The sequence below is a fragment of the Sinohyriopsis cumingii genome, chromosome 18, assembly GCF_028554795.1.
Source record: "Sinohyriopsis cumingii isolate HCF-2022 chromosome 18, ASM2855479v2, whole genome shotgun sequence".
NCBI lineage: Eukaryota > Metazoa > Mollusca > Bivalvia > Unionida > Unionidae > Sinohyriopsis > Sinohyriopsis cumingii.
The window spans coordinates 73,413,306-73,427,882 of record NC_142978.1 but is presented as its reverse complement, the minus strand read 5'-3'; the positions used below and the strand labels follow the sequence as shown (position 1 = coordinate 73,427,882).

Below are 14,577 nucleotides of genomic sequence, written 5' to 3'. Positions count from 1 at the left end.
GTCCTTTGCAAAGGCACACAGCACCCATACTCTTGGCATGATATAGCCAACACTGCTGAAATGTGCCATGAACAACCAACCAACCATACGTCTTGTAACCAGCTCAATTCACGAGTACAAGACTGGGTCTATGTAAGAAAACATATTATAGTCAGTAAAAGTAGACAGCTACTATGTTACAAATTGTCAGGTATTTCATTTTTGTAAAAATCAACGCTTACTGCTCTGATTAAACTGACCCGATCATTACATTATATCATCAACATCACATTTAAAATTAGTGTATCAGGGTTCATACAGGTTGATGTGACAAAAATTCAAGGACAGAACCGAGATTCTCAAGGAGTAACATGGAATCAAGATGCAAGCTAAAATGCCTTTAAAACTGGTAAAGTAAAAAGAATACTACAAAATAATTGACTGAAAGCAAGTTTCATTTGCCATTAATTCTGTGGAACTATAAGTCATAAAAAATGACAGGTAGTGCAATCCAAACTGACATGGTGTGTAAGTAACACTTGTACCACAAAAAATAAAACAAATTAAAAAACCATAAAGTCCTGCGATAATAAAGAGGAAAAAAAAAGGGCGGGGGAAAAAACTTCTTATATGGAGACACAATGCTTTTGAATGCCTTTGTTACTATTCAAAGAAAATATGTGTGTTCATTCCTTTCAAACCATGTTTTATAAAAGCAACAGTGGCAGTCATGATTAATCAGTTGGTTCTTATTTACTGATTCTTTTAAATACAGCCATGTCTGCCAGTAAATGAATATGTGTTACATCCTTTATGAAGCAAAAAAAAAAGTACTCCTGGAATGGATGTATTCCAGGATGTTGTATATGGGATACCACTTGCATGTTATTAGCAAATGTTATCCACCAAAAACTTTAAATGCCAATTATCAACAATAAAGCAAACAAAATGCAGAAACATTTGGCTGAAATATTTTGTCTTCATTTGGACATAATCATTGTGTATCCAAGGACATGGTCAATATTTGGTCATAAATCAAACATATTCAAGGACATGAAAATGGATTTTAAAAACCCAAGAGTATTCAATATGGATAACAAAACCCTGTGTATATTAAAGCTCTGAACATCTGAACTCTACAAAGTCCAGACCTGCCAACCCTAACAAGACCTTCACAGTAGGGCAGACAAGATTATCAGGCCAATTTACAAAATATCAAATACTGCTATTGTCAACTTAGAAACATACATTTGCAAAGATTTATGAAAGTAGGGCAAACTCCCCATCACTTTTCCACAAGTGGGCTGATTTTTAATTCAATAGGACAAGTTTGGCCTCTTTAGAAATATGAATTATACAGAAGAACATATTTCAGGTAACAGATAAGCAAAATTTTATTTTGTGGCTCATCATATCTCAGCAATGTTTTGACTTGTATACCTGATCCAAGAATTTTAAAATATTTACCAACTGAAAATGTGTTTCTTTTGAGACAAGTTCTCACATCAATGGTTGAATTTTTAATTTGTTTTCTCATAGCATCAGATTACTGTTTTGGCAACTTTGCTCACTACCCACCTAAGAACCCAACAGTGGCCAATGACTGACTTGTATCAGGGCTAGAACCCTACAGTAGACAAAGATTAGACTCGTATCAGGCTATGCAGAACGATGTACTCAAGCAAAGTAGACTCAACCCATGCCATAAGCTTCAGTGGTTATGTCCTTTGTATGCAACAAGTTCATTAATCACCAAGGTCACTTTTAAACTGAAAGCAAAACGGTTAAACTGAGTATGTTTAACATATTTTTTTGTTAAAACTCTGAGTTGGAGTTTCTTAATCAGAAAGTTTTGAAAATACAGTGACTGGTCTGTACCATCTGATCAGATAGGGTTCTCAATAAATATCCAAACTGAAGAGTCAGTTGACCCTTGACCCCAAAATCTAAGGAGTCAAAATGAAAAACTAAAATCTCCAGAGTCAATTGGTTTGGACAGTCATAAGCCCATAGCTGTGATTCCTTGTTATTGGTGGAAACATAATGTTCAAGATTTATTGTCTTGTGCTGAATAATGAGAAATACCTGTTTATTTTTTTTGCAAGAAATATACATTCGCATTTTTGTAAAAGTGCTTCTCTTTTGAATTAAGTTATTGTGTGTATATTTTGTCTACGAAACAGACTGAATTATTCTATAGGCCTCATTCTGCATCATCATCAATTCCTTAACCCAAGAGATCATTGGGGCACCAGCGGACTTTACAACCAATTCTCTCCATATTTCCCTGTTCTCTACTGCCCTTTGGAAATCTCCAAATTCCATGCCTGTCAACTCCTTAATGTTGTCCTACTTTACAGGCATACATTCTAATATTTTCATCTTTTCAACATATCCTGTTATCAACTGCTCAAATCATTTTATTGCACAAAAAACCCCCCCTACAACTATGAAGGTTACATATTATTCAAATATCAAGGATGTATATCACAGAACTGTCAGTTCACTTTTCCATTCGTCCTTAAATTTTCTAACAAATTTTGGAGATTGATGATTGACTCTTCTTCTTATAGCTGACAAATTTAAGAGAACTTCTGGTATTAGTAAATTCAGAAGTGGATTCAATAATCAGAAAAGTATCATTCCTTTCACAAGTTACACTTTTATACTGGAATAATGCAATTGTGGCTTTTACTTTTATATAGTGATGCAAACTCTTTGGAGTCTTAGGGTCAGAAAATTCATTATCATCCAGTCGTTTCTTCGAGACAGAAAAAAATATATACTTCTTTGTGATATTAAAGTTCAGATGTATGCACCGTGTGTTATGTCCATTTAATTTTATTCTGAATGATCCATTAATTAAAACATTTGAGATTTTAAATGTTTTGCTGATTTAAGTAAATTAATTGCCAATGAAACAATCCTACACCGAAAACTGCCTTAGCGAGAAGCCACATATTCCCGTTTTGTCTAACTGATCATAATTTAAAGCACAATCAAACAAATTCCAACATTTTATCAGAAATAAATCCACTGAAGTCATAAATTAAGTTGGTCCACTTAACCAGCATATCGAGCAACCATAACACTATGCTCCAGTTATGATCTGCTGATTATGTCCAAACACACCAATGCTGATATTTGATCAAATAGCAGTCCATTCATGTGATAATTGTTTCCTCTTCCTCCATCATAAACTTCAAACATAATCTCAAAACAATCCCACCTAAGTCAGTTGAATCTAAGCCTGACTTCAGTGAACTGTTAGCTCCTCCCAGTTCATGTATATTTTCCATTGGTGCAATATTATTTGCCGTCAAGGTCTAAACTATTGTTGAGAATATGTCAGTCAGTGCCTCCTACAGTAAATTTGTTATGAGCAGCGTACTCTTAGTAAGAAACTAAGCTGGAAGTGAATCAAGGGTAATTAACAGTGATGCTCCAGCCCAAACCTATGTGCATCATTAAGACACACAAGTTGAAATTTACGAGTGTCAAACATGGGTCCTTTTTAAATTCCATGCATCAAAACCTGAGGGTACATGTCTACTGAACACTGTGAACAGAGTCCGTACTATTCATCATCAACCATAAAGAGGACAAATCTGACATGGAATATTCTGTCAGTATATAGAAGTATATGCTGGCTATAGACATTTATTACACAAAGCATATATAGTAATATTACTGATATACACTAACCTTGTAGAAAGACCCATTTGTGTAGACATGTAGTTTTCATCACACTGTCTTCAAGCTTGGTGGGGTGGCAATGTTCCATGGCTTGTCTTCCCTGATCTAGAGCTGAATAAACAACTTCATTCCAATCTGAAGGGATAAAAAAAAAATTTTTTAAAGGATGCAACCTTTGCAGCCATGTTTGAAATTTGTGAATAAATGAATGATTAATTCTTACAAATTGAAATGAAAACAAACAAAAGGTACCAATCCACATTAACTGTGTAAGAATCCCCCTCCTCCATAACCAAATACACATAATGTACATGTATAGTGCACCCATTTTATATCTATTATCATGTATATCTATTAACATGACTCTGCAATTGCCTTTAAAACCATACATGAACAGGTGTAAAGTTTTGAAATGTGTCTTTTGCATACCATGTCTTTATTTTTGTTCCTTATCCTTCATTTACATGTACATTACAATATAGGATAATTGTGAAATTACCTTTTGTCTCCACATTATCTGTATGTATTGTTGACAACAAAACTCAATGGTCAGATCAAGAGAAACTATTACACACTGACCAGAACAACTCATCTGTTAGGCATAATCTGACAGTGAATCTGATACTTGAATATCAAAAACACTGCTGACTATCACTACATAATGCTTGTTAAGTCACTAACATAATTATCTTCATAAGTAAAAGTCCTTTCAACAAAGTGTAACATTACGAACAGAAAACATTGTAGTGATTACTTCAACAGTTAATTGTTCCATCTTGTTTAAGCTCTATCAATATCTGTGAAATATTCAGGGAAGATACCACAAACAATCTCATTCATTTTTTCTAAGGCTGAATTTCGTGTATATGCTCCATGACAGTCATTACAGGCTAAGAATACCCACACTAATAAAACACAGACGAGTTTATGTCAACAAGGATAGGGTATGTATGCCGAGTCATGTTAATAAATAAATGGCATACACTCAAAAACAATTCCTACAGGTCCATGAAGGCATTTTGTGGAGACTATTGCAGCACAAGGTGCCATTTATGAGAATCTGATCGTACATACCTTTCAACAGCAATTATTCCCTTTATTCTGCTCATATCAGTGATTAAAATTCTTTTAAAGAAAAGAATTATGTTTAATCAATGTTCAAGTACATAGAAAGTTTTAGACAAGGCCAAGCAAAAAAAAAGGTCAGGAATTAACAGATTTGTGTAAGACTACCGTAGAATTAACTTTAAACAATTAATTCTTAAAGTGACTGTTGGAGCAGAAGTCATACCAGCTGTTAAAGTCTTGAAGTTCATGTTGTGGCATATGTCATTTTTATGTAAGCAATTAGGTTAGGTACATTGAGCCCTGAAACAAGCATGGTCAAAGTTTTAACCTTGTGATCATCAAAGAAGTTTACAAATGCTTGTTTTAAGTACATCAACATATTTATAGACAGATCAAATGTTTTCTTTCTTTTTTAAACATTGAAAATGAGCTACTTTTCTTGCTGTCCACATGATTTGTATGCAAATATAAATCACATTTGTTCATGAATATCTCAACCGAAAATTAACATCTCTATTGTGCACCGACACACCTAGCACATTCCATGCCTGTTACAAATGGGATACACTATGTTGCATTATGTCTTCAATTGAAAATAAGGGAAAAAATACAATGGTAATATGTTGTTTTCATTAACAAATAAGGAATACTGGTTTCAGTTTGTGCATTAATAAAATGCCATTAAAAACAAGTGTGCACAAAGGTCTAGTTGTGTTAGACAAGCATTTTCAACAGTCATTTATTTTCTTATGAGTGACATGCCCAAGGTTAAGTTAGAAAAAGATTTCAGACCTTTTCCAGAATGAAAAATGAAAATTTCCAACCCTAACCATGTTACAAGTTTACTGACCTAATTATAGCAACAGGGGATGAATTTGTCAGAATTTTAGAATAAATAAAAACTGAAAGTTTTCTGCATAATTCGTGTGCGCAAAATCTAAACCTGAACTCATCTTCACGATATCATTTTAGATAAATTCTCAGGAAGCATTGAAACACATGCACCGTCCACCATTTTTAATACTGGTCTTGGTCACTTCTTGCAAAATCTTGATCTCATGTTATTTCATGCTGACTTCTGCATATTTCTTACATATGGGTATATCGAAATGTTGGGTGAACATTCAGCTATAAGAATAGACTTTTCCTGTGTTCCAGGTACTTCAGAAGCCTCTCCGTGCATTTTTATCAAGTGTCCCCCCTTCTTTCCATGTTTGAAATTACATGTTGCTCTTCAAATTTAATGTTTCATGCATTATTTTTGTGTACAGAATTCAAAACTGAACTTACATTTGTTTCAAAAAAATTCACACCATGCATACAAACATATACATTTTGCAATCAGAGTGCGAGAGAAGGAACTGGCAGGGAGTTCTCATGAAATATTTATGATTATTTTATTTTTTAAATAAAGTGATGTGTATAGATTGTTTGCTCTTTAAAACTTCAATATTCAGAATATATTGACATTCACAATAAATGCCATGAGTTGGTTTTCTTTTCTTGAAAATAATTAAAAATTTTACCTCTTTTTGCCTGCACTAAACATGAAAATTTAAAATTAAATAGGCCTACTAATGCCTCTAGATATCACCTGTCATTTGTAAATACAAGTCCAAATCTAAACTCGAAAATATATTACACAAAAAACTGTAACAAATATTTTTAATATTTTAGTACAATAAATGAAAACACGTATCATCTGATTCCTTAGTATAAATGTTCGCTTTGCCACAAAATGAGTTTCTGTGTGTTCCTCCCATGAATTTATCAACTGGATTTGCCTTGAAATGTTGCATTCAACAGTAATGCCCGAAAAGCTCTGAAAAGAGCAGTCTTATTTCCGGCTTCCGAACAACAAAACATTAAGACTTTTCCCAGACTTTTTACTCCCTTTAAATTTTTTCGAAACCTTTTCACGACCTCGAAAAGCAACTTTCAAATTTAAGACTTTTTCCAGAATTCCAGGCCCATGCGGGAACCCTGCATGCCAATTTTCACACATGCATCGACAGAGTCAAAACAATGACAATGGTAACGAGAACCAATATACCAAAGTCCTAAAACCAGATGGCCTATACAAAGGAAAGGAAGTATAGTTTGATTCTTAATATGAAGTAAAATTATTTTGTACCTCTCTGCATACTAATTCATGACTGGATTTTGGTTAGACAAGGCAACACAGTGGTTAAGTGTGTAATTTGGATTTTTAACATAGCTTTAACAGTTTTTCAGTCATATCGCTACAATGTCTGTGGTGTAGCAGTTTATAGTGATGTCTTGCACTAGGACATCATGCTGCAGACATATAGCATCATTTCCCACCAAGTCACATTATCCTGACACCAGATCCACCAATCCTAACACTAACCTCTTAATGTTGAGCACCAAGCAAGGCACCCATTAGTACCATTTTTACAAGTCTTTGGTGTGACTCAGCTGGGATTCAGACTGCGACTTCCTGCATCCGAGGAAGGAGTTGTGACCACTTAGGCCACTGGAATGGTCGGCAACATAGTGGCAAGAATAAATATAGTTAACAGAGAAATAAAAATGTCCAGACCTCTAACAAGACTGTTTCATTATATTTTTCTGCTAAGTTATACCAATTTCAATAAGGTATAATCATGTAATGCTATTATCAAATTGGAACACATGCAATTGAACTATTCTGAAGTCTGATCTGAGGCTGATGAAGTAAAGGCAAACATTATGTTCAGCTAGAAACTTTGTGAAGTGTATTTATACCTCCAGTAACTGTAGTAGTTTCAGAAACTGCAGTTCTGAACTCCATGGAACTCAAACGCTGCATGCTTACTCTCCCAACTGAACATAATCTTGGAGATTTCTTTGAATTGCACATGGCAAATGCTATCATCTCTTCCACCACAAGACATACTCAAATCAAGATATGACATCAAATAAACATAACTGCTTCCTTTCCTACTTTTTCCTCCAACAAATTGTATGTGCTGATTCTTTAAACTTTTTAAGAAGTTTATTATTTTCATCTGCAACATGTTTTGTTAATTGGAGGCCATTTTTTGAAAATGCTATATAAGCAACAGACTGATAAAGCAGGCTTTTTGCATGAAAAATGTGCAAAATGTATAGCGTCCGAGGTACTATTGTAACTTTGGACCAACTCAAATGAATCGAATGTGAAAACCAGATCCAGATCACACATGGACAAGCTTATTTGGATTTAATTGCAACGATCTAATTTTTGTAATCTTTGCTATTATGCCTCAAGTCCACAATTTATGGTTAATTTCAATATAACTTGAAGTCAAATCATAAGGATTGGAAGGTCTGAATCTCTGGCAGTAAAAACGGTAATAAAAGATTGGAGGGATAGAGAAACTTGGGCTATAATTATAGTAACAAAATGGTGCTAGGGATCCATACTAAAGGGAGATTCAGGTGAAATAATTACCCGTGTCCATCATTTTACCCAGATATGCAGAAAAACTGAAGCTGACTTCATCTTTTCTCAAGCTGACATGTTTGCTCAACTCTTTTATCTGGCCGCTCAAAGTTTTAATACAGAGTAAATTAGCCTTTTCTGTTCTAATGGAAATGCTAACCTTTTTGAAAATTTTATTTTATATCTTTGAAAGACTTTTGTGTTAATTTAATGATTATTTATGGCTGATATAATTTCAGTTGTCAAGATGCCAGCTGAACATTCACACATGAAACTGTAACAAGTTTCTGAAATTCCATCTACCTGCATCACGAAAACAAGCAAATTATTACCCTGTGAAGGTCTATTGGTAGTAAAGACAAGATTATTTCACATTTTGTTCTGTACACATTATAAGACAGGGCTTGTATCCCATAAACGGTCACCTGTTTTTCAATAGTAATCTATTTTCAAGGGTAAAATCCTTTGCAAAAACAAAATCGTACACTTTAGCTGTATCAAACTTGAATGTTAATATGTGCATAACCTTTATGAATATTTCTGCTTCTGACTTTAATGTAGCTGCAATGTCAAGTACTACATTTGCACTTGCAAGTGCTCTCATAAAAGTACTCATTGCTTATTTGCAGTCCTTAATGGAATGCTTGTACATGTACTCTAATATAACAAAGCACAAATACTCATATTTAAGTACTTTAAAAGTACTCTGCCTCATGTCTAGCAGTAAGATGTGTAATATTTAACTAAAAAATCTGATGAAAACAGCTCTTTTTATTCTTTTTTCTGTTTCTATGTTTTAATAGTTTGATAGAGATCTTCCAATTTTTAATCTGACCTTAATTATCTCTACTGCTTATTGCTTTCATTAATACGGAAAATTTACCTTGTAACTGCATAATCCCAAGAGGGTTTGTAGGAAACATGGTTGCCCTGTCCACCATTCTGGTGTGAAGCTTGGCGGAAGAACATCCTGGCAACGGCACAGTGAATTGTCCAATTAGTAATTCTAATACTACATGAGTCACATCCTCAATAGTGGAGGTCTTTCCTTCACCCTCTTGCTTTTGAATGTCCAGGCTTACTAAACTAGCTTTTCGTGCATCAAATCGTTCGTCTCGTATACCCATGATATCCACTTCATCCTCATAGAATAAGCCTGCATTATGTCCATATTTTCGGTTCATAACCGCACTAAACCCACATGTACAAGGGTACTGGGACTCGGTCCCTCCACTTGGGTCTGGCACATAAACTCCTAGATCAGCACCTTTTATGTTCATGTTACAAACACAAATATTGCAACTATCAAAATTGTGGTCCTTGAATAAATTAAGTATAGAATCTGAAAGAACTATATTAACTGTGAGACTATGGACCTCCGGCATCTGATTATTTGTTCCATGGTTGTCAACAGAGTTCAGAGTTTTGTTCAGGTAAGATGAGGCATTGGAGGCTGGGGACTGGAGTTCATAACTCATAGGAGTCCTTTGCTGACCAACACTGTTCTGGAAAGTGGCAGGGGAGGCTTCAATTGCACTTGACGGCATGCGAGATGACAAGCTGGGAATATTTTCTATGGACGGCAAGTTAATATAGGTGCTGGAAAAAAAAGAAGAAATTAGTAGAAAATAAAGGTAAATTTTTTAATAGTTAATATGATGCAACTGTTGGTACAGGTCTCCCTTACAGCTGGTTTTCATAACTATTGACAGTGTTATATACCAAAATGTGGTATAGCAAAAATGTTTTTAAAAAATTATAAATTATAAGTGTACTTTGTATGTGGGGGGGGGGGGGGAGACAACATGCCAGTCATATGTATAGTAATACTGTTAGTTTATGTAAATTTTTTTTTTTTTTTTTTTTTTACTCCATGGTATTTATAAATGTAATTGTGTCTGATAATAAGATCTTAAAGTAAAGAAAAACACAATACCAAGCTTCTGGTTGTTTTCTTTCAACCCATATTTTCATACATATGATAGATCAGATAATGAGCAACATTAAAACAATGATGTAAAAGCCTCATTTTAAATAATATACCTGCCAGTTATAATTTCCATCTACACGTGCATTAAGTTTAAAGTGATTTAAAATGACGAAAACAATTCACTACTTAATCCCCAGCCCGTCCACTCCCACTAAATTTAGGTTTACCTGAGGTACGATATTAAAAGCTTCATTCTTTGTAAATTAAGAGCACTCAATTTCGTATTTACTGCTCTACAACCATTTTTCAATTAAATATATTAACGTCTCTAAAAAGCGCACTGAATAAGAAACAACTTTCTTTGTTTTTAGTTCAAATATCAGTTATATGTGACTGAGCAACTTCAACATAATCACTTGAAATACAACAGAATGAACTTCCCCTTTCCTGTAGGTCTCCAGTGCAGGTTAAGTGTTATAATGTGCTTGTAAATAATGATAATACTGATTTGCTTTGAAATCTATTTCACGAAAAGTGTTACTTTATTATCAGAAACAGACTTAAATACTTTATGCCGATGAGTAACTAATTCTTCTGGGCTGCACTGCAACAGATTATAGAAAAAGGCAGCAAGTTCAAAAGACATAGCTAATTCTGCAAACTCTTGCTGTCCAGGTGTCAATAAACAATGGTCAGCAAAAAGCTGGTCTTTTGTATAATTGGTGTGTTGTGTTTACAGAGATTAAGTCACTGAACTGCTGGGGTGGCTTTAGTGCTAAAGGCAATTTCGGAGGTCATACATACTTCAGCCAAATACAATAGCTGACATGGACCAATGAAAATTGTGGCTTAATAGAGGCCTGGATTTTTTCAAGTGTGCCACAGCCTGTTAAGAATACAATATTTGAAATTGCTTGAGTATAACAGTGACTAATAAGAGTTAAACAGTGTAAAAAAAAACACATTCTGCTAATATCCAAATCAAGTACAGTAGTTCTGATGTAATATTTTCAGCTGACAGATGTTGAAAAGAAAAAGATTTTTTTGCTTCAAAGGCAGCTGCTATTGTGGCCATATTGGATGAATGTGTGTGTACTGTTTCATGGCAATACTTCTAGTAGTTTAGGAGTAACGATAACAAAATTGGCAATAACGGATGGATGTTGAATAAAAGGCCACAAGTTCTGGTCCATAAAGAGCTCAAAGCAGTTTCCATTCTTGATGTCACAGTGATCTAACCGGAAAAATGATGGTTAAATAAAAAAAATTGTTCAAACAGATCAAAACAAGGACACTTGCTTTTAAGTACTAAAAGTTGTGTGAGATACAAAGAAACTGTAATCTTTATATGTATCTATCATCCTGGCATTAAAATGTCAACTTTCCTATCCCCCAAAATCAAGAGTTTTGGAATTTGTCAATATAATTCTGTTTACAGAAAGCTCACAATTTCATGTAATAATTCAATTAGGTACCAGGTTTATTGGCACAATGTTGGGAAAGTAGCATAGAAAGAAAATTTAGGCCATCTTGCAAGAACTAATTCTGGGGTCCCATCCCAAAAAATAACATAGCCACCTGTTCTTCTTAAAACTCATTAAATTCCACAATGATGGAGAAGACAACACTGTCCTAAACCTGCTCCAAACTCGAGACAAGACGGTCCCTGCCCGTATGTCCCCAGAGAGGGTGATGTCACAATGGAGATGCTGTTATCCTGCAACCGCTCATAGAGGAGGGTGGGGTGGTGGTGGTAGACTAACCATACAAGAGGAACTCCTAAAAGAGTAAGATCACTGATCCCTTCTAAATCCTCTTGGGGTTGAGTGGTAGCAGTCCCCCTCCTCATTTTTCTTTGCATAAACTGGGAGACTGAGCTGGTCCATAGCCTATTATGTCCACTCAATCCTGAAACCAAGCAAAGGAACCATAGTGCATACCGGGGGGGGGGGGGGGAGGAGGAGGAGGAGAAAACACTTCATGGAAAGGTGAGTCCCCACTTCCAATAGGGATTCAAAATGAAAACAGAACATAGGGAGGGGGGTGTGAGCTAGTCAGACAAGTACAACCTGGCTCCCAAATTGGGCAGTTGTCCATGTGTAAGCTAATCAGGTAGAGTGCATGTCCAAGTGAGCCTTCATAAGCCCACACCAAGTAACATTAGCTCTGCAAGATCAATATTCATGCTAAACAAACAATTCAGAACCGAAAAAGGGTAGACAATTGGGGGGGGGGGATACAATTAAAAGATCCTCCTGTGATGCAAGGTGCACTCCAATAAACAACTGAGGAGACAAAAACTCAATTGATACAAAAAAGTGAAATGTAAAAAAAACCCCAAAACCTTTAAAGATGAATATGAGGGAATGTTTTGACAAGCACTATAGTATGTGTAATGCGTATGTTGACCAGGAAAAGGAAACTTGATACTATTCCATCACTAATGAGTTAGACTAGGATCGTGATCTTTTTAATTCTGGCCCTACAATACTAACTGGAGGAAATAATTTGCTGGGAATGTGGGCTAAGCATCATGGAAAAGAAACGCAACGCAATATTAGCAAGTAATGTATTACTATTATTGAAAAGGAAAAAATTTCATGTAGTTTTCTACAAAACGTTACTCATTAGGGTAAAAGAAAATAATGAATTTATTTATAAAGATCTTATAAGAAATAGGATACAAAAATCTAACAGCAAACAGTAATCTGGTCTAGGAAATAGTGCTAAAAAAATCCGATAGCACAACACCTGGGGCCTCTAATTTCAGATCAGGCCCCTTTTGTATTCTAAGTGAGGTAATAGGTAAAAAGATCAAGTGGAACAACCCAATACAGGTAAATCAAACAGATGCTAGATGCATGTAGGCAAAATTTTTATTACATATTGCCTTGAATGAGAGTGCTTAAGCCATCTGCATTGAAGATTATTGACAAGTTTGTGAACAACAGTAACGTTTCTTTGAAGCCAGATTTTACCCCATGTATAAAACAGAAAGCACAATTATTTCCATTGTTGGAACAGTGTTCAAGTGCGAGTCATTTTTTGAAGCAATTTAGGAAGTAAAGCAAGCAAAAATAAATTTCATTGCTCTTGGTTGATGAAGTTTTACTTTATGAAGCATGCCTGCAAAACAAAAGATTTGGGGGGGGGGGGGGGGGTTAATTCTTGGCTTGCACGGCAAACAACAGAGACACATGACAATTCCGTGTGTACCTTGTCTGTCTAAATAGGAGACCGCCTGCTAAGCTGAACTGAACATTCTGATTAGTTAATTTACTTATACTTTTCATAAATTTTTTAGCCATGAAATAGATTGATTGATAATAGACAACAATAAACACAAGTTTGTTTTTTGAACAGTTGATTCATTTTGATAAAGCTGATAAAGCATTACCACCCATACTAGACAGCAGCATTTAACTGTAGTCTGGGCTTGTGGAATTTGGGTCAGGTTTTTTTATGGTCATCAGCTCTGGGCCTACCTCTAAAAAAAATTTCTTTGAACACTGGGAAACTAAAGCGTGCAACTGGTGCAGAGGAATGGACCAATTCTCGTGTTTTGGCTGTACTATGTACAAAAGATAGCAAACTGATTAGTTTTAATTTTAGATTTCTTCATAAAAATATTGAAACACGCCTTCCTTTTTAATAAAAGAAACCAACAAATTTATCCACCTGCCTCTTTCTTGCCCTAAGTGCAAGCAATCCACATATTTAGGGCCAAATCTGTCATGTAAGACCAATGTTATTACACAAAATGCATTTTCTTCTTTGACAGTGATTGACTTCTGATTCTGACCCCCAAATCAACAGCAGTTTTCATAATTCCAAGTGCAAGTCATCGACAAATGTTGGATGAGGTATATGTCATGCAGAGCTAATGTTATTGTGCAGAAACCATTTTTAATCTTCAATTAGCAACTACGACCTTTGATCCTCTTGATTCCAAAACCAATATGGTTCTTCCTTCCATGAAGTGCAAGCCATCCACTGAGTTTGGGAACTATTGATGATGGAGGCCTCAAGTTCTTATGCAAAAACCATATTTCTTTCAGTCAGGATGTTCATCATCTTTGTCTTTTGAGCAAGAAATCAAAACAGTTCTTCATAACCAACTACAAGCCAAACATAAAGTTTGTAACTGCATATTAAGGATAACTCAAGCTAATGTGATGAAACCATTTTTCTTGTTTCAGTTAAAGTTGACCTTTGAACCTTGAAGTTGAGTTCATCCTTACCCAATGTGCAAGCTACACATGAAATTTGGTAACTGTACATAGAGAATATTATCGTGCACAAAGTATTTTCCTTGTTCCAGTCATGTTCTTACCTTCAGCTTTTGAGCCAAAAACTGACAAAGTTCTTTACTCCCAAGTGCAAGCCAGTACAATGTTTGGTAACCGAAGACAGCTGATAACTTAAGGTTGTGTGCAGGAACGAAATAATTTACAGATGAATGGACAGAAGGGCAGAG

At 35.1% G+C, this 14,577-nt stretch overlaps 1 protein-coding gene across 1 annotated transcript in view; it reads right to left on the bottom strand.

The window, feature by feature from the left end:
• LOC149776975 (mediator of RNA polymerase II transcription subunit 13-like) overlaps nt 1–14,577 on the bottom strand; it is a 110,900-nt gene that overhangs the window by 28,273 nt on the left and 68,050 nt on the right. Inside the window, exons 16-17 of the mRNA XM_089941700.1 lie at nt 9,054–9,769; nt 3,685–3,810 (exon numbers count right to left, since the gene is read on the bottom strand). Of these exons, the coding sequence (XP_089797826.1) occupies nt 3,685–3,810; nt 9,054–9,769 (842 nt within the window). The remainder of the gene's footprint in view (nt 1–3,684; nt 3,811–9,053; nt 9,770–14,577) is intronic.